The sequence below is a fragment of the Lagopus muta genome, chromosome 3, assembly GCF_023343835.1.
Source record: "Lagopus muta isolate bLagMut1 chromosome 3, bLagMut1 primary, whole genome shotgun sequence".
NCBI classification, from domain to species: domain Eukaryota; kingdom Metazoa; phylum Chordata; class Aves; order Galliformes; family Phasianidae; genus Lagopus; species Lagopus muta.
The window spans coordinates 21,759,765-21,783,711 of record NC_064435.1 but is presented as its reverse complement, the minus strand read 5'-3'; the positions used below and the strand labels follow the sequence as shown (position 1 = coordinate 21,783,711).

The window sequence follows — 23,947 nt, the reverse complement described above, 5'->3', positions numbered from 1 at the left end:
CCTCACCACTCTCATAGTAAAGAATTTCCCCCTGACATCCAACCTAAATCTTCCCTTCCTCAACTTAAAACCATTTCCCCTCGTCCTGCTGTTATCTACCCTTTCGAAGAGTTGATTCCACTCCTGTTTGTAGGCTCCCTTCAGGTACTGAAAGGCTACAACGAGGTCACCCCACAGCCTTCTTTTCTCCAGGCTGAACAAGCCCAGCTCCCTCAGCTTGTCATTGTAGGAGAGGTGCTTCAGTCCCCTGATCATCTTCATGGTTCTCCTCTGGACCCTCTCCCTGTCTTTCTTGTACTGGGGGCTCCACACCTGGACACAGCACTCCAGATGGGGCCTCATAAGGGCAGAGTAGAGGGGGACAATCATCTCCCTGTTCCTGCTGGCCACCCCTCTTCTGATGGAGCCCAGGACAACATTTGCTTTCCAAGCTTCCAACTCAGATAGCTGCATCAAGCTCCAGTCTCCCATCTCACCGAAGCCTCCGCACTAACTCCCACTGTCTTCCTTCTACTAAACAATTCTAACTGACCACAATAAACCCATCTGCCAAATCGTTCTTCTAATAAACAGTTTCCTGACTCAGTTCATGGCACAGTCAACAAGGATGTAGCAGGGACACGAGCTGCTCAAACTTGCACAGACTTCAGAACAAGTCCCTGTGTTACTACTCCTGAAGATTTTCACTGACTCATATAAGCTTTCCCTTCTCTCCACAAGCAGAGGACGAACATGATGGTAGCATTAATGCAACACTTCACAGCGATGGGTGACTGCCTTCACAGCACATTATGCATCCCTGTCTGCCCTTTTTCCTCAAGATTTTTACAGTGGTTCTGTTGTGTGGTTGCTCAAAGCCTTTATTTGTGCTACTTTTTCATGCTGACCACTACGCTGCTTCAAAGGATGCATGCTGCAAGAACCAAAGCCAAGCACGGCTCAAACAAGACGGCTCTCCTGGCATTGCTCTGTCCCTGAAGGAGTGAAAGTGCCCACCTGGTCTGCAACCAAGCACGAAGGGACTCTAAAGCCAGCTGTGAAATAAACTGAATTATGGGCAGAAGAGTATCTGGAGAAAGAGACAACCCATGCTGTTAGTCATGAATGTGCACACTGAAAAAAACCACTATATATACACTACTATATCACTATATATTCAGCTTTCTAGAAGAAGGCAGGCAGAAAGCTGAATATATAGTATTCTATATATTCTATTCTATATATTCTATAGAATATATATATTCAGCTTTCTGCCTGCCTTCTTCTAGAAAGCAGTATCATGAGAAATTGTGATTAAAAGGCTCTGCAGGAGAAGTATCTTCAGTACAATGTGCTCTTATGGAAGTAAATACCTAGTTTCAGTTCTTGAAATATTAGCAGTAAAACCACAAGGATATCAGGGTGACCTCTGGGTGAAAAATGCTTTTACAGTCACCTGGTAAAATCCAGCTCTCAAAAGGAGACAGTAACAGAATACTTGTATCAAAAGGCTGACAAAAAAAGTTAAGGATCAAGGAGCCAGCAAATAAGGTGAGTTCTCATATACTTCAGCCCATTACACTATCCAGTCCATTAACAAAGGAAAGCCGATGGCAAGTTGTTATGCAACTAAAAAGTATTTAACATCAAAACATACACAGTGGCCAGAAAAGCCCACAGAAGCAAATGCAGCCTATAAAAAAGTAGCAGAATACGAGTGACACTTACCAGGAACAGAAATAAGAGGGAAGCACAGAGAGATAAAAGGGAAAATAGACATATTCAGTCTTAAAATGACCCATGACACACATCAGTCCCAACTCCAGATGTCCTAGATCCATCCATGCTTCATCAGACATGGTAACAATTATCTATACAATGTGACACAATTATGGAAGGAGTCCTTTCTGTCTGTATTATGACTAAACACGGCCAAGTGTATGCACAACAGCGCAAAGACAAAATACTAAGCTTTATTATCTTGTAACATTTAGAAGGATATAATGAGTCATAGAACAAAAGAATCACAAGGTTGGAAAGGACCTGCAAGATCATCCAGTCCAACCACCCTCCCAATACAACCGCTACCACAAGCACTAAACCATATCTCGCAGCTCCTCATCCAGAGGCCTCTTGGAACTGCCAAGGACGGTGACTCCACCACCTCCCTGGGCAGCCATTCCAGTGCCTGAGCACTCTCTGAGAGAAAAAGATCTTCTTTATGTCTAATCTAAACCTCTGGTACAACTTGTGGCCATTGCTCCGTGTCCTGCTCGTTGCCTGTGAGAAAAGGCCAAACCCCTCCTCATCAAAACCTCCCTTCAGGAAGCTGTAGAGTGCAGTGAGGTCTCCCCCGAGCCTCCTCTTCTCCGGACTGAACAATCCCAGCTTCCTCATAAGACTTGTGCTCCAGACCCCTCACCAGTTTTGCTGTCCTTCTCTGGACATGCTCCAGGGCCTCAATGTCTTTCTTGTAGTGAGGGGCCCAAAACTGAACACAATATTCGAGGTGCAGCCATTTGAGTCACCCTCACCAAAACAAGAAAGCACGCTGTAGATTATGTAGTGCCTGTGTTTCCATGAATGACTTCCAAAGGAAGCAAAGGAAACTGCAAAGGACTGAATGAGCCCACGGCATGCCTTGTCACAGCAAACAACCTGCTATCCACTAATACCAAGCACTCTCTGGTTCTAATAGTAGTTCAATGCTGATACACAATTGGTGCCATTGGCAAATACTACATGGTACAATTAAAATGAAACTATGTAATACCTTAATGCTAGGAATACATCAAAGTAAATGTTGCTATCCTGGTCCAGAGGTACAGTTCCTATAATGCACTGTTCCTTGATCAGGCCATAAGGATATTATGTTTCCTGTTAAAACAGTTGATTTACTTCAATTCTGAGCTTCTATACAGCACCATTCTTCCATCAGCATAGCATACTCTGTAACTTGCAGCTTCATGTAATTTCAGTCATCACCTTTCTGCTTCACTTCTGATGTCGAGTTGTGCCCAGATTTTCATCCACCTCCTTGGTATCTTCGGCTAGCTCTAATTCTGTAGGCCACGTTCCTTTGGTGTGTTGGCGCTGCCCTCTAAGCATGAGTCAGCCATGAAGCAACTTCAAATCCAAGCATTGATGAGAATAGAATAACAGCTGCTAGACAACGAGCAAGCACACAATCAAGAACAGTATAACTCATACAGAGCCATGAGACACACTGCTCAGAGGATGGCCTGGAACCTTGACATGTCTGCCTGGCATTAATGTAATGGCATAAAGCCACTGGATGTAAAGACCACGTGGGTTTAAGAGAACATGCCCAGATATCTTCTTCATCATTAAAGTCACATGCAAGTCAAACATCAAAATGAAGGAGAAAAATAAAGGTCAGCAACTCGATAGCCTACATAAAAGAACAAATAATGAAGCCAATCTTTAAAAACCTTAAAAAAAGTATGGGGCAAATCAGATCACAACTTATGCACATATTTCTGTCTAACTGGCCATGGATGCCACACACAAGGGAGACTTAAGGGTGCATTTAAACAGCCAATCACACACTACCTAATCCATGCAGCTGTTGAGACAACTCATCTAACCAGTCTCTCTGCTCACAGTCAATCACTCTTCTTCCTGAGGGCCCCATAGAAATGGTTCAGCTCAATTGCTTTAACTGCCTACGTCCTTTCCCAGCTGCTCTTTTTACACTAAGTCATACATGCACGTGAGGCCTGGAAGTATCAGATCACTGCATCTCAACAGACTGATTAGATCAAGCACACTGGGTAGGTCCACTCCCATGGCAAATGAAGGAGGCATGGATAACCAATCTTTCCCCCAGAAGAATCTGTAAGATCAGACACCACCAATCTCACCTGATCACATACCTCTCCTCCATTTTTGTGAAGTTAAGGCTGGATGGGGGACATAAGCAAATAAGAAAGGGAGAAAAGAGGACAGTTATTGAGACACCTTTCCTGCTTGTAACACAAATTAACCTTCAAATAAGGCAGATAGCTTCAGAGACAAAAAAATAGTTGTTATCATTGCTGCTCTACTCTGGATCTAGCATTTGAATCTGGTTCCCAATCTGACTGCTACAAACATCAATGGGGTTATACTTTACTCAAGCCAGTAACTATCTGACCATCACTATCTGAGCAATTACCTTTGAGTTCTTTTCTAAGTAGTTCTGCATGCTGTGTGAAGACAGCGTTCTTCAAATAAAATTCCCAGCCTATATCTTGAGTGAGATACCACATAAGACATCTAAATTCTGTAAGCAAACATGGTTTGCTCTAAGTCTTGGAGTAACTGCTCAAACTAAGGGACATAATCCCTTCTTCTTCCTATACCATAACTAAGAGCATACCACAATATCATGGCAATGAAAGGAATAAGAACTCGCTACTATAGGAGAACTGTCAATTTTACAGAAGAAGAACTTAGAATCGCAGAATGGCTTGGATTGGAAGGGACCTCAAGGCACTGGATCATACAGTGAAGGATGAGATGCAGCAATGACTATTCTTCCTAATAAGCCTAAGCCATTCTGCACATACAATCACAAGGAAAATGCAATAATAGATGTAAAGGTGCCTATTTACAACAATCGCACTGCTCAAGTGAATGGGTGCTCTTCAGATTTGAGTTCCCGACGATGCAGTCCCAATAGCAAAACCTCTGTAATGTTTCTTGAATATATTAGGCAACAGATCTTGTTTTCTCAAATTAACATGTTTAAAATAGTAATTCAACACAGTGCTAGTAAAACAGCAATTTGAACTGCAGGGGATATAACTACAGTTCCAGCTGTAGTTTGAATATTAATATAGCCCAGCAGCAACAGAAAATTATGAGAATAATAAGAGAAAACTATTTCAGGAAACCTCATGCATCTCCTACTGTCAGGTGATCAATATCAGCTGGCACTAATTAGCAGGCAAAGAGAGATCAAGAACTGATATGAATATGTAAGTTGAACTCTTCAGGCCTTACTCTTCACTACCAAGTTCCAGTTTGCTGAAACACATCTATGAAGTACTGAACTGGCTAACCAGATGCTGACAATCCTGGAACTAGTGCAGAACAGTACAGAGCCTCTCCACCACTGGAGAAACATTGAGCCATGTGCACAGTGTGAATGAGGGGCAATGTGGTGATTTTCTTGACCTTGACAGAGAAGAAGGCTTCTGCCTTGAGCAGATGCATCTGCAGATCACCACCTTTTAGCATGCTTGATAACACCACCAGAGCATTACTCATTTTACAACCACTTACAGCAGGCATTCCACGGGATCAGCTAACCATGAGCAAGGAAGGGAGCAGGGATGTCAGCCTGCAGCAGCTTTGGTGGTGACTATTAGATGGTAGAGGTTAAGGTAAAGAGGCAAGTCACAGAAGCACGCAGCAGAACCAGATTTCAGATAGAAAATCTAGGTTTATTAAAGGAATTAAGATGGGATCCCAGGGCATGCTGCCCTGAAGGTTAATGGAACCTTGGAGAGCTGGTTGAACATCAAGGGCAACCTCCTCAAAGCAGAAAAACAATCCATCCAGATGTACAAGATACTGAGCAAGTCTAGCAGGAGGCTATCTTGAAGGAACAGTGAACTTCTGATTGAGCTGAAGTACATAAATTGAAGTATTAGAGACAGAAGCACAAACAGATCACAAAACACAAGTAAAGCACTGCCTGGGTACTAAGGAGCTACATTAGTAAGGCTACGCTTAGGCTGGGTTTGAAAACGTACAGAAATACACAGGACAGCAAACAAAAAGCTTCTATTTGTCTATACGCAGGAAAAAAGGTCAAGGAAAATGTTGGTCTATTAATAAAGAAGGTGGACACTCTGTTGACAAGAGGTGCAGGAAAGGTTCTAGATATCTTTTCTGCCTCCACCTTTATTAAGGTTTCTCTGGATCTCAGTTCTCTCTGCCTAGCAGCAAGTTGGAATGAGTTAGGACAAGTTAGAAAACACTGGTACAAGCTGCCCCCAGGCTGTTGAGTCCATTCCTCGAAGAACTTCAGAAGCCATCTGGAGATACGGGCCTGTGCACCTTGCTCCGGGTAAACCTGCTTCAGCAGGGTTGGACCTGATGGCTCCAGAGATCTGTGCCAACTTTGGTTATTCTGTCATTCTGTTTGAATAGGAGGTACTGAGGAGCTGGCTAGTACCAACACAGTGGCACTTTCTATCATCTTTAAGAAACTAAAGCAAGTAGAGGAGATCCCTCATGAACCATATTCAAACAGGGACAGAATGAAGATTTGAGAAATTGCAGGCTGACCAACTTATCCTCATTCTCCAGGACAAAATCCTCAGATAAGTTATACTCTAGGCAGAAAGGAAGTAACAAGGTGACCAGAAACAAACAGCACAATTTTACTAAAGAGATGTCATACCAAGCTAACATGGCCACTTTTCTAGAAGGACTAAAAGACAACTGTGGATGTAGTTTACTTTGACCTCATGAAAGTGGTTGACGCTCACATCTCTTTTTTTCAGCTGAACTGAGGACTCATGGAGCAAGTGAAGATAAACAACTACAGGGCTCAGTGGTGCTGCAAAGTTTAAGTAACAGCCAGCAAGTGATATTTCTCAGGGGTTGATTTTAGGACAAATACGATCCTCATTAACAACATAGACAGTGAGCTAGAACACACCCTCATCATGTCCGTGGGTGACAAGAAACAGAAGAAGTTGCCACTGCACTAAAAGGCAGAGCTGCTACTCAACAGCAGCTCAACAAACTGAAGAAGTGAAGCTGACAGCAAACTTGTGAAGTTCAAAGGCGAAGTCCTGTACTTGTGACGCACAAACCTTATACCATGCAATAGTAAGGGCTACTGATCAGTGGGGCTGATCAGTAGGATCACTGCAGGAAAGGGTCAGGATAGGCAACAAGGCCAGCATGACACGAGTCAGTGATTCACCCACACAGCAGCACAGGCTCATGGTGTGGCAAGCTTCAATAGGAAAACACAGTCGGCAAATTATGGCAAATAAATATTCCTTTTCATTCAGCACTTGGAAAGCCAATCTGGAACAGTAAGCACAGTTGCAGGCTACTCTTAAAAAAAATGCTGACAAATTGGTAAAAGTCCAGCAGTGGACCATTGAGCTCTCTGGGGGCTTGAGTACAAGTTAACAGAACTCAGTTGTCTGGTCTGAAGAAGAGGTGGATAGTTCAATTCAGTTTCCAAGTAAAGGAAGTGTGGTTTAAAAAAAAAAAAAAAAAAGAAATAAAAACAGAACATTACACCACAAAAAACTGTGAGGAAACAGCAGAACAGACAGCAGTTACAAGTTGCCACAAAGAAAATTCCAGTTTATTTGATGAAAAAAATTGAAGAAAACAATGGTGAAAGTGGATGGAAAGGCAGCTTAGAGAAAGAGGAATGGAGGGAGGGAGAGAGCTGAACTTCCATCAGGGTCTTCACCTTCACAGATTTTTCAAAATTCAGCTGGACAATATCATTATCAACTTAACTGAGCTTCAAAGTTTACCTTCCTTGGAGCCAGAAATTAGACTAGACCACTTTCAGAGGTCCTTTCCAAACCACTATTTTCAAAACAGCGCCACACTGTTCACCTCCTTCAGTATCTCTCAAAGAAACCTGATAGCCACCTTTCAGTATCTAAAGAGGAGCTACAGGAAAGGATGGGATAAACACCTTAGTAGGGTCTGCAGTGACAGAACAATGGGAAGTGATTTCAAGCTCAAAGAGGGTAGGTTTAAGTTAGATACATGGAAAAAAATCTTTTACAAAGAGGGTGGTGAGGCACTGGAACAGAGAGATGGCTGATGCCCCGTCCCTGGACTTTCAAGGCCAGGCTGGACCAGGCCCTGGGCAACCAGATCTAGCTGTGCATGTCTGTTCATTACAGGGGAGTTGGACTAGAGGCCTTCAGAGGTCCCTTCCAACTCTGGGAATTCTATGATTCAGTTTCAACAGAGTACCATTTCCTTTATCTGCAGTTTCTCTGTATTTCTACCTATGTCTCTCAGCAGTAATACAAAATACTAAATACATCCCAACAACAAACTCAGTTTGCTTCATTTACATACACACATGAAAGATTCACAGTTCTGGGCTTAGTTCACTAGATTGAGATAAACTTTATTGGCTCAATTTTAATTTTACATGCTGATAAATTGACTCAAGTTGGAAATAAACAGGTAATTTATCATAGTTCTGGCCAAGGCAAACAACAGTGAAGCTCTGGGGGACTAAAGCACCTCTTCACCGCACTGTGAAGAGGGAATAAGGATTACTTCTCCATTAGTACAACAGACATACGCCTGTTTTGTGATGTCAGGTGTACATGGGGTATCAAAAGAGAACTGTCCTGATTAAAAATTCATTTGAATGGTTATCTCTGGCTGAAGCACAGGTGTATGAACTATACAGTACATATACTATTGGAACATATTAGTACAGAGTTCAGCAAATGCTGCCATTAGAACTGAAATAGCATTCTGTAATTTTTCTTCCAAGAAGCATATTTTTAAAAAATATGCAAACCAATGAATTACCTGATGCTAAGCATTTTAATATTATACGCTTACCAGTGATGTTAAGATTGCTCACAAAATGGATCTCAAAGGTCTCAGGCAGCTACCTAAAGCAATCTAGGTGGAAACTACAGAATCATCTAGGAAGCTAGATCTCTTTAAACGCGATTTGTATATATTCATAGCAATACACACAACTAGTTAATACCAGCATTTATTTTAATGGGAAGACGAAGGTCAGAAATCTGAGTGAAAATAACTGTCTTCAGAGCAACTTCAGTATTTTGGCAAATATACACGAGATAACGAGTTATATAGTATTTTACTAGAGTATATGATTCCTCACTGAGTGATCATGATTAATATTATAAACTGAGTCTTGTTGAAAACAAGGGAAGACAATGTTTCACACTGCAGACACAACACAGGATGCCATGTGGCTAGTCCTCATTCCAAACCTTCTCAACTTCTGAAGGTATTATACGAACATCTAGTTCCAATCCCCTGCTATAGGCAGGGACACCTCCCATTAGGACAGGTTGCTTGCAGCCCATCCAGCCTTGCCTTGAATGCTTTCAGGTGGGGGCATTCACCACCTTGCTGGGCAACCTGTTCCAGTGTCTCACCACCCTCGCAGTAAAGAATTTCTTCCTATTATCTAGTCTAAATCTGCCCTCTTCCGGTTTAAAACAATTTCCCCCTGTCCTATCACCACGTGCCCTTCTAAAAAGTCCCTCCTCAACTTTCCTGTAGACTCCCCTCAGGTACTGGAAGGCTGTTGTAAGGTCCCTCTGGACCCTTCTCTTCTCCAGGTTGAAGAGCCCCAGCTTTCTCAGCCTGTCTCCATAAGGGAGGTGCTGCAGCCCTCTGATCATCTTCATTGCACTCCTCTGGACTCGCTCCAACAGCTCCATGTCCTTCTCATGTTGGGGCCCAAGAACTGGACGCAGTACTCCAGGCGGGGTCTCACAAGAGCAGAGCACAGGAGCAGAATCACCTCTGTTGAGCTGCTGGTCACGCTTCTCTTGATGCAACCCAGGACACGGTTGGCCTTCTGGGCTGCGAGCACATGCTGACGGCTCACGTCAAGTCTTTCACCAACTGACACCTCCAATCCTTTTTCTCAGGGCTGCTCTCAAGATATTCTCCACCAATTCTCTATCTGTTTGGGATTACTCCAACCCAGGTGCAGGACCTTGCACTTGGCCTTGCTGAACTTTACAGGGCCTGCCTCCCAAGCCTCTCCAGGTCCTTCTAGATGGCATCCCTTCCCTCTAGTGTATCAGCTGTACCACTCAGGTTACCAACCAGTTAGAGCTTACTTTTTGTTCTGCTTTCCTCATTTCTTATCCAGTAGAGCAAAGCACAGTACTGTTCACTTTCTAGTAAAAGAAGAAAACTTTAAGAAAAGAAACACAGCTACAGAAAAATGAAAATCTGGTGAGTTCCTAGATCTGGACGGAAGAACATATGCTTAATCAGGTCTCCCCTCCAAATATGAGGAGACTCCTACTTTTTCCTATGACTTATTTTTCTTATTTTTAAATAATTACTGCTGTAAAGTAAGGGTTCTTATGTACTTCAGGTCTCTCTTTCTCGATTCCTTTTTAATTTAGCATGGAGAAATAGGAAAAACTCCTCTTTGGTTCAGCCATAGTCTTCATTTGACAGCTGAGGGAAATTAAAGAACACATGCCCCCAGGTGCCTGAGGCTATTCAATATGCATTCTGACAAAACAAGAATCAATTCCCTCCCCAATTCCCTCCTCCAAGCAACAGTGCTTCTCTTTTCTTCCAAAAACAAAAATACAATAAAACCACTTCTTGTTTTCGTTAAAGAGAAAGAAATCAAGGTGAGCAATAGAAAGCTGAAGGACTTCAAGCCTCATTTATGTAATTAAAAATAAATATATATATCTATAAAGTAGTCTGGGTGATCTGATCACCCTTTCAGAAAACTAAGAGTATAAATTATGTGTTTGTTTCTCAATTTTTATTTTTTATTTTTTATTTTTTTTTAAGTGATTTTATTCTTTTTGTTAACGTACAGAATGGAACATGCCCCAGCTTAGAGTTACTAAGATAACTTTTTCAGGTACTGTTAATTACAATATAAACAACTAAAGCTAATTTTATAAGAAAAGTAGTACAGTGGTTTACTGAACTGGCCTGAGACTGTGACCAAGGAGGTCAAAAAGAATTGCAAAGTGAAAAGTAATTTTAAAATAAGGCATTTAAGCAAATTCAAGCAACTACTTCTGACTCACTAACTAGGCACAACAGAAAGAAACTGACTCGTGTTAAAATTTAACCTGTAGAAGAATGAATACTTTAAAGAACACACAAATTGCAGAGTTAAATTCTTGCTCTCGCAGTACAAGGGCACAGGCTGATAGATTCATGTAACAACTGATACAGACCACCAACATGCCTGCCAGGAGAAACTGAGCCACTTCAAGTTCTTTGTTCTTGTGACAAGAATATTTTCCACAAGATCACCATACAAAACATTCATTAAGACATGCAAATTCAAGCAAGATTTGGGTTTCAAATTCAGTGCACAGATACAACAGCAACTGTCCATCTGAACTGCCTTCGGCAGGCAGAACACTGAATACTGAATACTTTCTGTATTTAACAATACAACAAAGAAGACTGAATGGCAACCCTCACCAGTATCTACAGAACAAGTACTCACCGATATTCAAATTTCAGAATTTGTTCCATGTAAGATAGAGATGCTAAAATTATTAATGAAACGTCTGTGAGAGTAGAGCAATAGAATTCAAATAAGCCCAAAGATCCTGCAAGCCTATTCCATCTGTACTTTTTCTTACTCTATGTACCAGAACACCCAGTATTCTAAGGGAGAATAAAAGTTCTATGTAGCCTGGCAGTCTTTCTTCTTGAGTGGCCTACAGGATGGAAAAACATATAAACAGTGATAACCATCTGTTTCACCTTTCTGTAAGCAAAGATATGAATTTCCAGCTCTAGGTATTTAAATACTCATTCTACAATAATCATTTTTCCTTGGTCTGGTTCAACTCTTCTTGAAAAACCAAGGTAAAACCTATAAGATCTTCTATATCTACACAGAGGACACAGAAAAAATTTCCACAAGCAGAGAAAAATTGTTTGCTTTCAGTTTAAACAAGTGATCCTTTGTTGTTGTTGTTGTTTCTTTAACCAAACAGTACATAAGCATGTCTTATTCACTTTGTGCCACTCGTGGTTTTCTAAACTTTCTACCACATCCCCCCTTCCACGTACCCCTGCAGATACTTGAAACTGACAGGAATGGCTGAATCACCAAAGGCTGCCGCCTCAGCACGCTGGAGAAATGGGCTGACAGGAACCTCACCTACTTCAGCAAGAAGTGTAAAGTCACACATCTGGTGAGAAACAGCCCCAGGCACCAGCACACATTAGGAGCACACAACTGGAAAGCAGCTCTGCAGAGAAAGGCCTGGGGGGTCCCAGGGACACCACACTGAACATGAGTCAGCAACATGCCCAGGCCACAAAGAAGGCAAGTGGTAACCTGAGTTGCATTAGGCAAAGTATTACCAGCAGGTCAAGAGAGGTAAACTTTTCTCTCTACTCAGCATTGGTGAGGTTGCACCTGGATTACCAGGTTTAACTCTGCATCCAGGTCTCTCATGTACTGGGGAGCTCAGTGAAAAGAGTCCAACACAGGATCACCAAGATGCTGAAGGATCTGGAGCACCTCTCTTGTGGTGAGAGAGTGAGAGAGCTGGGAGAAAAAGAGGTTCAGGAGGATCTCACCAATGTCCATAAATATCTGATAACAGGGTACAGAGAAGACAGAGCACAAAGAAGATGGAGCCCAGCTCCGTACAGTGGTACCCAGTGCCAGGACAAGAGGCAATGTGCACAAACTGAAACACAGGAGGTTGCCTCTGAACATCAGGAAACACTTGTTTACCAAGACATCGACCAAGCACTGGCACAGGCTGCCCAGGCAGGTTGCAAAGTTTCCTCCTTGGAGCTCCTCAAATGCAGCCTGGACATGGGCCCAGGTTCCCTCCTCTGGGTGTCCCTGATGGAGCAGAGCTTGGGCAGGATGGACCCGGAGGTCCCTTCCAATCTCAACCATTCTGGGACTCTCCTAACCCATGTATAACAAAAAACTGTAAGAACAGGAGTTACAAAAGATGGAGGAATTTGATCCATGCAGTCTCCTGTTTTTCATTTTTCCACAGTCATCAGTTCAACACAGCAGCCCTGATGTGCTCTATCTTTTCCACCAAGGCTCTCTCTATACTGAACATTACTTCCTAACAAATCCAATTCCATCTTCCCTTATAATCTTTTTTTCCCCCCCTCTAAGCCTAAACACTCTCTTCTTCTTTCTCTTCCCCCACTCATGTGTGGTACAAGTATACTGACAACAAGTATACCGACAACATGTAGAAAGCTAAAAATCAGAGTGTCATCTCACAGTAGATGTCAGTTAAATGAATCTCCCATATTACAGGCCATCAATGGAGTTCCTCAAAGCAACTAAAGATTATTGGACATCTACAACAGAACCTTTAAATAAACAGTTGGGGGGAGGAAGCGGGGGGGAGGAAAGGGGAAACAGACCAAAACCTGTTCCTTACAGGTATGCATCCTCCTCTTCATTATAGCTCTTATAAGCCCACAGCAACTCCTCCTAACAACTCTGCCTTTTGGTTCTCTCTCACATTCCCTAACTAGTATGCCTTTCCACTCTCATTCTCTGAACAATAACAATTACTCTTCATGCTCCCTAATTACTGAGTAGGAGCAAGTCAATACTGAGCCAGCTTTCATGCCATGCTTATGCTAAATGGCCTGCTGACAGGCTGTCAGGTGGAAGAAGACATACAGTTATTCAGGAAAAATGAATAAACACACAGCCAGAGCAACTGCACAATCAAGGCCAAAGTACATCTCTTGGCATCAGCCAAAACCTTGTCTCACGTCTCTTTTACTCAAGCTTCTAATCGCAATTCACAGTTTCATGTTAATAAATGTTACACATTTTTGAAGGAAACTCACCGTTTTATTACGAAGTCTAATTATGTCTGAAACAGATCCAGCTCCACAATATTCCATAACAATCCATAGATCAGTGTTCTTAAAATAGCTGCCATAGTACTTGACAACATAGGGGCTAGACAGAAAGGAAAAAAGATAATAATTAAACATATGAATTCTGAATGGAAAAAGAAGGAAAAAAAGCAGCACAAATACTGTTAAAAATTAGTTTGGAAAAGACAAAGAGCCAAAATGCAACTGTGATCAAATACATTTTAAAGCTGCAGTTAGTTTAACTGATACCTTGCTAGAACAATAAATTTGACCAATTAATGAAATGCCAAAGATATTGCCATACACATCACAAGCTTCTGGTGATCTTGCTCCTTTTCAATTCCTTGAGTTAGGAAAGTTACTGTTACTTCTCACAAAACCCACTGATTTTTGTGACTGTCTTGTGAAAGTTAGCAGCTAGCTATTAATGAAAATAATGTATTCATACTGATCAGGACAAGATAATCAAGACAGCAAAAGCTACTCAATCTCAAAACACTGTTCATGTTTAGTTATAGCCTTGTCCTAGTTAGCTATACGAGCTAGGCTTTTCCTTTCAAGTGACTTAGAAAACACAAAGACAGCCCATCCTCACGTACTACCACCAAACAAGGGCTTTCTCCTCTTTTCCTGTTTAAAGACAACTTCAACACCACCACAGCACAAAAGCAAGAACAACTGAGAAACAACAGACCTATTGCTGCAGTACAGTTCACTAAGTTAGTGACAAGAGCAATCAATATTTTAAAGAAAAAAGTTTCTCCCAACGAGAATTAAACTTCAAGTTGCAAACAGTATTCTCATAACGCTGATCAGCTATGAACACACTAGCAAATCTGACTGAAAAGTTGTAACCACCATCTTAAGATTAACCCAAAAATAGAAAAGACAAAAATTATCAGTAACTTTAAAGAGGGGGGGGGGGGAAAGAAATAAATTTCTACATTCTTGCCAACACTTGATGCTGAGGCCTCCATTCACACAATACTAAAGACACACTGTTTTTCAGCAAGAGTAAGGGAAGCAACTTTCAGAACCATTAGAAAATTGCTAACTTATCAAAGGTGTGTTTCTGCGTGAAAAAGCTGATGACAGAACACCAGTTTGGAAATTCATGGGCAGCTATTAATTTTGCTCTAAGAATGTCCTTACTGGTCTTCAGAAACAGGTAATTCAGAATTCACATGGCCTAAGCAGGTATACAGGAAATATTAGCCTCTGGGCTTGCCAATGCAAGTAAAACAAAGCAAGCATGGAGAATTCTAAGCAAATGTAAGTACTTCTTTCATTTAACAGTCTCTATGAGGTACACTACCTGTATACTTCCTTCAGTTCAAGCTAAGGATAGGAGTCAGTCTTCAAAGCAGTTCCTTTACACAGACTGTTCAACACAAACTGCTTTAATTTTCCACATAAAAAAGCTGGCAGCTGCCTATATTTCAGCTGTATTAACAAAACATTACAAATATAAATACATTTTCACTTAAGTCTTACAATGGGAGGAGAACTGATACACTGATACACCTACCTGTCACATTGCTGCATTATAGAGATTTCTTTAATTATTTCTTGAAGGTCAGACTCCACAGGGACCTGCTTAATTGCTACGACTTGTCCAGACTCTTTGTGTATTGCTTTAAACACGCTACCATAAGACCTAGAAGAGGGATTCAAAACGTTATTTTTCTTACAAGATAAGTTGCCTCTCATTTCTAGTATGCAGAAGTCATGTGTTCATGCAGCAAAAGTTTGAGGTTTTTCTCAGACTGCCAATATTTCATTTCTATCAGGATCTCAGCAAAGGTGTGCATTCAAATACCAAATCTTTGACAAGGTGTAGCACACCTCATTTTCATGCAATCACAAATGTCTTTGACTTAATAATTGAGGGACAGTAAAAGCACATAAGTAGATTTGGAGAAGCATGGAAGCTCACTGATTTGCCTTATTATCAAAAGTTGCCTAGAGAAGGCACTCCTTAGGACACTTACAGTCATTCTCTCTGTTACTTAATATTCTAACACATGCTTCATATACTGCCTTCCTCTCATCCCATCCCCTCATAAATAGCTGCACTTACCCTTCACCAAGTTTCTCCAGAACATCAAAGACCTCCTCAGGCTGCTTAGTTAAACTGTCTTCACTGAGCTTTTTCAGTTTGCTAGAAAAAAGACAAAGCTCGCTTATTTTTCGTGGAAGAGAAGCACTGAACTCAGAGGAAATTTTCACACAAGTAAACAGATGTAAGAAAAGGATTACAAGGAAAAATATACCACAATGAAAATAAAATGACTTAGAACACAGTAACAGAATTCTATCAACCGCCTTATAACATGGACAACTGTACTGTATTGTTGCATTGTCTATTTTTGTCATTATTGCTTTCTCACTGATGTTTGCTCAACTCAAAGCAGCGTGGGACAAATTTACTGCCTAATCTGTTTCCTTTGCTAAAGCAGAAACAGCTCAAGAACACACCAAAGCACACCTTTAATCAAAAAGCCAGCAAACATACAGTCGTTACTGAGAGAAGTATCCCACACCAGTGTCCATGAAAGTATAAGCCAACCCTTCACCCACCTGAAGTTTCCAGTTTTTAAATTATGCCATTTGTAAACCAGTGGATTACATCAAGCTAAACACAGAACCCAAAGCCAGGATGACTCTAGAAGCACTCAGTAGCACCTCAGCTACATATAGGTAGCAAAACACTGCATTTCCAACTCTTGGAAGAGTTGTTGGCGCAGTTCTTTTCCCCTCCAGCCTTCTTTCACAGTTTCAAATCGCTCTGCATTGCACTGTCACCTCTGCACCACCAACCCACTCCCACCATTCATCCTTTGTTCCTTACAGCCTATCCCAGCCTTTCCCCAGCCCCCAGATGCCTCACAGATCTAAGAACACCACCTGGCTGCGAGCCTTTGATGAAGCTGACACTGAACATACTGCAGGCAAATATAACCACCCAGATATTGCAGTGAGACTGCATGGCTGCAATGTGTAAATCTCTCATCCTGAAAGTTACAGGGAATTCTTCTACAAGACTGGAGTAACAAGTTAACTCTATATAGTAGCCAAGGGTACTATTAAAGTAGGAGACAAGCTGAGAATAGCTGGTGCTGTGGTGCTAGATATAGCCAATAATTCAATATGCAGGAGGAGAAAACGGTGAGGAGAGAAGCTATGAAGCACTGCACATCACTGAGACCTCATGGAAAATATGTTATTCTGTGACAATGTACTGGAAATGAATACAAAACAGGGAAAGGGAAGAGCACACAAACAGAACAGATTGGCAAGCATAACATAAGAACAGCATTCAAAAGCAACTCCTTCTTATAAAAAGATAAATTTCTGTGATTCACAGAACTAAGAATAACTCAATAAATGGTTGGTAAAATAATTCCCAAGTCAAAAGGGACACATAATGCTAATCCTCTAAGAGGAAAAATTGAACACGGATGAGTGCACAGTAACGCAGTGTTAAACAAGGGAAGCAAACTGTGTGCGCGTGCTACACACAGATTTATATAGCAAGCAACTCTGCGACAGATGGAGCAGCAATATGAGTGCAAAAGTACCCATCACTGCTAAAGCAAGGTGGCTCAACTGCAGTAAAGCCCACACAGTTAGCTACAATGAACAGGCAGGAAGCTGGAAAGTGTGTGACAGAAGGCAGAATAAAAACCTCCCTTATGAAGGTAGAGCAGAACGCAGGAATAGAGAGAAAACAGCTGAAAAATCAGATGGGAGCAGCTAAAGAATGTCTGCAAAAGCAGCCTACAAATCAAACACAGGAACACGGTGCTATGCTTTCTTTTTCCATTCTCTCTGCTTGTTAAGAGACCAGAAAGCAGGAAGATGGAATCAAGTCCTACAGGAAAGCATATAGGCAGTAACAAAACAAATAAATAAAGCAGAAGGGAAGAAGACTTGGCAGGCAAATATTAAAGAAATAATTCATTTGATTCTTTTGTTTCAAATTCTTTCCCCCTTATCCCCAAACTCTGTACAGGTTATCTGCATCCTTAAAGGCAGCGCTAACAAAAGAACGTTTATTAGAATCATTCTTAGCCTGCCACCAATGGAAACACTGTCAACAGAGCCTCAAAAAATGAGAACCAAGACCATTTGCTGAGTCTGTGACCTGACCAAAGAGCTGCACAACAAAAGACATACTCAAGAGAGCAGAGCAAGGACTGCAGTTTTTTAGTAGTAAGGAAAAAACCGAACACCACAGTGACCTTCCCTAAAAATGCAGAAGAAAACAATTCCACCTGCTCCAAAGAACAGTGCTCTCCTAAATAGGAAAAAGGCAGGGGGGTATACTTTCTGAAGCACATTCTGAAGAGGTCTTAAAAATGTCCCACTTCTAGATGTATCTGTTTTATCAATCCTGCTTCATGAAAGAGAACTTGAGGTTATTGGAAAACCTCTTCAACTTTTGGACACGCTCAAGATGTGGCTGCCTGGCTTCTGAGCGCCCTGCTCTAGCTGTAGGTGTCCCTGCTCACTGCAGGGGAGTTGGACCAGATGGCCTTTTAGGGTCCCTTCCAACCCAAAGGATTCTATGATTCTGTGATATGCTCAGTGACAAAGAGATTTCAGCAGCACCGTTAATGGCAGTACATTGCTTGTCAAGAGCTACAGAAACAGCTTATAGCTGGCCATGATGGAACAAAACAATATCTCAAAAACAAAGGCACCTTGGAAACTGAAAAAACCAGTGCAGTTTTAAATTTATTTTCACATTATTCAACTCTGACAAACATTCTCAGACCAAAGAGAACTGGACACCAGCACAGCTAAACACACCAAACCCACTTACGGGTAGAAAGACATGTTAATCTCAGAATGTTATCAATAAATACACTGCTCAAAGTACTTCACAGTGATACTGCAGGAGTACAGACACTCAGACCGGTATGCAGGCAGTTGTATTAACGCTGCAGCTCTTTGAACCACAGGAAGATCTTAATGGCTCAAACTGCTTAAAAGCTGGGAGTTCTATTGACTTTCTAGAAATAGAAAACATTAAACAGGAGTACATGATATAGCCTGAAAGGGCTGCCACAGAGAATGCTTCTGAAAACTTAGGGAGAAGCATGGAGGAAGATGGAAGTTGTCATGTCAAGAGGCATCTGGATGAGGAGCTATGAGATATGGTTTAGTAGCTTGTGGTAGTAACGGTAGTGGGAGGACAGTTGGACTAGATGATCTTGTAGGTCCTTTCCAACTTGCAAATCTATGATTCTATGGCTGTAAAGCACAAGATAGAATACAAGAAGAAAAGGGCTAGAGATATTAACATTAATTAATAGTTAATATCGCCAGTCTTACAAAGAAGCAATAAAACTATGGCTGGAGAAACATCTGAGACTTCATTATCAGCCCATGTGCATCCATTCCTGCCATTTGTCCAGCCTAACAGCCTCACCTCTGTGCACAAGGCAAACAACATGACACTGAGCCCAACACTTGAGAAGTATCACTGCTTTTTCTGAAGCATTAAGGCGTTCTACACTACAAGTCAATGCTATGCACTCAACAAAATGCCTCCCTGCTATGGTGGGGGCACAGACAAACCGGTCAAGAACTATCAGATTAAAAGCTCCAGTTTCTCTCCCTTCCAAACCCTTTCCTTTTACAAGTGCTAAAGTATAACATCAGCCACACAGAAACACTGGCCACAGGATACAGGTGTCACAGTATAAACTGTGAGAAAGCCTAAACAAGATGGTAACTATAAACATCGGGGAGAAAATCACCCCAGAAGGGAGTCCACAAGCATCAGGTAGTGATTATGGGAAATTTCAATGGATGTCCAGAAGGAGAACTCTTCCTGCAGGCAGCAGGACAGACTCAATTGCAGGTCTAGGACAAGAGCTGTCAGAAGGGTTTTTTCACTCCAAGCAGGTTTGACTCCCTGCTTCAGGCCTGGCTTCTTGAAGAAGAAAAATGCACTCTAAGAATTTTACTTCCATAAATCCAAGTGATGGGAGACAACATCCATACTTACTAACATGACTAGAATCTCAAACTTCATTGAAGTACTCCAACAAAACAACTAAATGGAAGAAAAAGATTGAGCCAGAGTTACCCATGACTACCATTCCCAGCATAAACATCAGAAAAATCTCAACTGGGACCTCAAAGAGTGCGAGATTTTCTCCCATCAACACCTGAAAAAGAACTATGATTTTAGTGTCCTATGGTCACAGCATACAGATTTTACAGAACAAACTGGTGATGTGTTACGAAGGTAGATATTACAGTAAAAGTAAAAAACTGAACGCTAACAGAAAAATAAAGCAAGACTAAAGATACAGCTCCAACAATTACCATCATGAGTTAGGGAAAACTGGAGAACTACTCCAAGAAAGATGAATATGTGGTTTATTTTGCAGAAGAATCAGCACGATGAAACATTCAAAAAGAATGGCTGGCATCAACTGTACGGATGCACCACAAGGGAAGATAGTAAGAGAAATCACTGCAGTCATCAGAAATAGCACTGGCACATGAAAGTCTTGAGATATTAACATTGCTTTACATTGTTCACACAAATAGAAGTAAGTCTAAGAGAGTTTACCTTGCTATACTGTGTACTTACCTTTCATTTTCTATCAGTAAAACCCAAGCAAATTTGCACGTCTTACCATTTTCAAGACATCCATATGAACTTAATGTCCCTCCATACGAATGTTAATAACAACATATTTTTCCACACATCTCATACTTTAAAAGCAAGCTTTTCCCTTCCCACAAAACACGGGTGTATTTCAGTGAAATTTAGACTGAGTTCAGACAAATTACTAGAAAGCCTTAATTAACGTTCTCCATGACTGCTACAAGGCCTTTTACTTGGCAGTGGTGGGCAGGAGACTAATAAGATTAAAAGCTTTGTATTTGATAGAATTCAGTCTCTCCTTTCCCAGCAAGCCATTTCCTGTTACATGAGCATGTCAATATAAACAGAAAAATGCAATGATAATAGCAGGGACAAATTATAAACAACCCAAAGGCAGACTCTGCAGTTAAAAACAACTGTCAGTCACTTCTTGTAACCGACTATAGGAAGAGCATTCACTTTAGAATTAATAAGGAGCTACAGAACACATCTGATACAGACGTGAGATTCAGATGCAAAGGAACACCTGGCATCAAACACTGTGACAACTATTGACTATAAAATCAGAATGCCCACCCTAAGTTATTCTTTCAAAAGAAGTAACCATTATTCTGAAACCACTCCTCAGAAGTCTTCAGTTACTGCTGCATCACACTGATCAAGCAAGAAAACCTTTCCAGTTTGATACCGTCCCCATTTGAAAGCCACAATGGCCTGATTTGTCGCTGAGGCACCAGCACAGCAACTTCTGAAAGCCTGTTTTAGAGATTTGCAAACATCTACCCAGAATTTTCATGTGTTCCTTTACAGGGAAAGTGGGAATAAATGCCTTTCACCTGCAAAAGAACTGACATTTTAAGAAGCTCTGAAACAGGTGTGTGAAATTCTTGCTGCCTTCAGACAAATGTCTCACACAGCACACATCACCCAACAGGTCCCTCTCAGAAGCTGCTCCTGCGGACAGCAGGCACTGACACAAAGCCACCTGGTGATCCCATCTGCTTTTCCAAGAAAATGTGCTGTGTCCATGCCAAGTCACTGCTGCATTCAAAGAAAGCACCGAAAACATGCAGCCCACAAGAAGTCATCTGTACTCCATCTGCACTTGCAGAAGGGGGGCTTAAGCTGAACGCTTGGGGACACCAAACAATCAGAAAACTGTAAAAAAAAACATTATAATAATAAAAGATAAAAACACCAGATGAAGAAGATATATGCACGCAGGCTGTAAGCAGTATTTTATGGAGAAAAAAATATTCAATTCTTCTAAAAGGAGGTGGGTAGGTGGTGAATGGATGAGGCCAGTACTTCTGTACTTCTCAATGATGCGTAATGACAGGACAGGGAACAATAGCCTAAAGTATGAACATAGGAAGTTCCATACAAAGATACTGGAGAACTTCTTTACAGGGAGTGTAACAGAGCACTGGAACAGTTTGCCCAGAGAGGTTGTGGAGTCTCCTTTTCTGGAGATACTCAGAACCTGCCTGGACACCTACCTGCGCGATCTGCTGTAGGGAACTGCTTTTGCAGGTGCTTGGACTCGATGATGTCTTGAAGTCCCTTCTAACCCCTACAATTATATGATTTTCCCTTCTCTTCAAGAAACAAACCCACTAAGTTCCCATCATGTTTAATCTTCCAAAAGTAAAACTTCAAAAACTATGATAAGAACATGCAGGAGTTAAAAAGCTCACATATTGGCTTTCTAGCTCTTCCTGATTCAAACAGTTCACCAACAGCAATTAGTCTAGCCACAAGCTTACAGCTAGGTAATAAAGCTAGAGCAAAACTAGTTCTTCAAAACAAAACCAAATAAAGAAATGCACACAATGCTGCAGGTTGTGCTAACTTCAAGGTTTTTTTTTTTCGCTCCTTTGATATAACCAGATCCCAAGCTTTGCACTGGTGCCTGTAATATTGATTACTTCTCAGGTATTCCCATTTCTTCTCCTAAATTCTTACTGGTGCTTCTCCTATTCCGTGCATTCAATGTGCAGAGCACTGTCAATCTGAAATCACACTGCAGGCCTGTCCTTCCTCCGCTGCATATCCTGAAGTGTCAGACAAACTTTAAAACGTCTGCTGAAGCCTTCTCTTCTAAGTCTTTTAAGTAAGAAAAAAAAAAATAATGCAGAAAACATGCTTGTGGGAAACACTGTCAACAACGTTAGCACCGTTGTAGGAATGAATTCAGCCAACAAAATCCCACCAAGCTGCTTCTACATGAAAAACTGCCCGCAAGTCCCTTTATTGTGCATCACAGAAATGCACAGGGGCCAAGATATCCAGCTCTGGGCAAGGAGCTTCATCACAAAACAATGTCAAACATCACAAAGCTTATCATCAGACCAAAGTAATGCCTAGAGTGATTCTTCTCACATGTTCAATTAGGAGAAAGACAAAACTGACCTTCATGTTGACTGCAATGTAAATTCGATGGAAACCAGACACCTTTTTGTTTAGGATCATAAAATAGCCTGGGTTGATAAGGACCTCAAAGATCACCCAGTTTCAACTCCCCTGCCACAGGCAGGGTCACCAACCACTAGACCAGGCTGCCCAGAGCCACATCCAGCCTGGAATCTGAGAATCTGGGATCTGAGACTACGATGAAGGCACTCAGCAGAACAACTGCTAGTTGACTCTTCACTAAGGATTTCAGCAGCAGACATGTTTCTTGACATATCATGGGAGAAAGAAGGACACAGCTCCACAACAGCACTCTTCTGGAGCCCTGGAAAGTTGCTGTAAGAAATTTCAAAGGCTCTGAACATAAACAACTGTGTTTACACGAGAAAAAAAAAAAAAAGTTCATTATCTCCTGGCAGAAGAAAAAATAGTAACTACATAATATAAGCTAACAGGAAGTGAAACAGTTGGAGCTAACACAGCCAGTACGTATGTAAACTATGTACAGCCTGCACGCCTCACAGCTCTGCTCTGCACAACACATAACTGCACCACAAGAAGGCTGCTCCACCTAAACATACCCACACTGTTAGATATTCCATGCATTCAGATGACAGCAGCACATTTACAGTGAAAGCTGACGGTTTCACGTCCTACTTCACACACAAAAGGCAAATATTAAAAATCAAAACAATAAAACGAAGGTTAAAACGAAGATTGGCGTACGTACTTCAGGAAAGCCACTCCGAGCCCACCTCAGCACCCCCGGAGGCGCGGGGGGCCGGCAGAGAACGGGGCGCTCAGCCCGCCCGCCCGCAGCCCGACCCCCACCGGCCCCGCCAGGCCTCACCCCCCCGCGCTAGCTTCCGGGAGGGGAAGGGGCCGCGGAAAGGTTCCGAGGGATCGTTACCTCTTGGGCGCTGCCTGCTCCATGCCGCCGCCGTCCCCCGGCCGCCGTCTGGGTAGCGCAGGGCCGGCGCCCGCCCAACTCCTCGCAACTTTTCCAGCGCGCGCAGCTGGCCCTTTAAGCGCGGCTCGCGCCCTCCCTCGGCCGCGGACGTCGCCGGCCTCTCAGGCAACCACCGCTACCGCCGCCTACCCTGGGGCCGCCCCCTCGCGGCTCTCATTGGATACGAGCGGAGCCGTCTCGAGCGCTGGTTGGCCAGCGGAGACGTCGCTCGGGATGACCCCGCCCACGCGTCGCGGAGCAGACGGCGGCGCACCGGCGGGAGGGAGGGAAGGAGGAAAAAGATGGAGGCGGCCGTGCGAGCGGCGGAGGCGCTGAGCTTCCGGTGTGCCCCGCGCCGCCGCGTC

The 23,947-nt window shown here is 42.3% G+C and overlaps 1 protein-coding gene across 1 annotated transcript in view; it reads right to left on the bottom strand.

The window, feature by feature from the left end:
• STK3 (serine/threonine kinase 3) overlaps nucleotides 1-23,731 on the bottom strand; it is a 130,396-nt gene extending 106,665 nt beyond the window's left edge. Inside the window, exons 1-4 of the mRNA XM_048940006.1 lie at nucleotides 23,544-23,731; nucleotides 15,671-15,751; nucleotides 15,119-15,247; nucleotides 13,558-13,672 (exon numbers count right to left, since the gene is read on the bottom strand). Coding sequence (XP_048795963.1) covers nucleotides 13,558-13,672; nucleotides 15,119-15,247; nucleotides 15,671-15,751; nucleotides 23,544-23,566 — 348 coding nt within the window. The 5' untranslated portion in view covers nucleotides 23,567-23,731. The remainder of the gene's footprint in view (nucleotides 1-13,557; nucleotides 13,673-15,118; nucleotides 15,248-15,670; nucleotides 15,752-23,543) is intronic.
• Nucleotides 23,732-23,947: the final 216 nt, after the last annotated feature.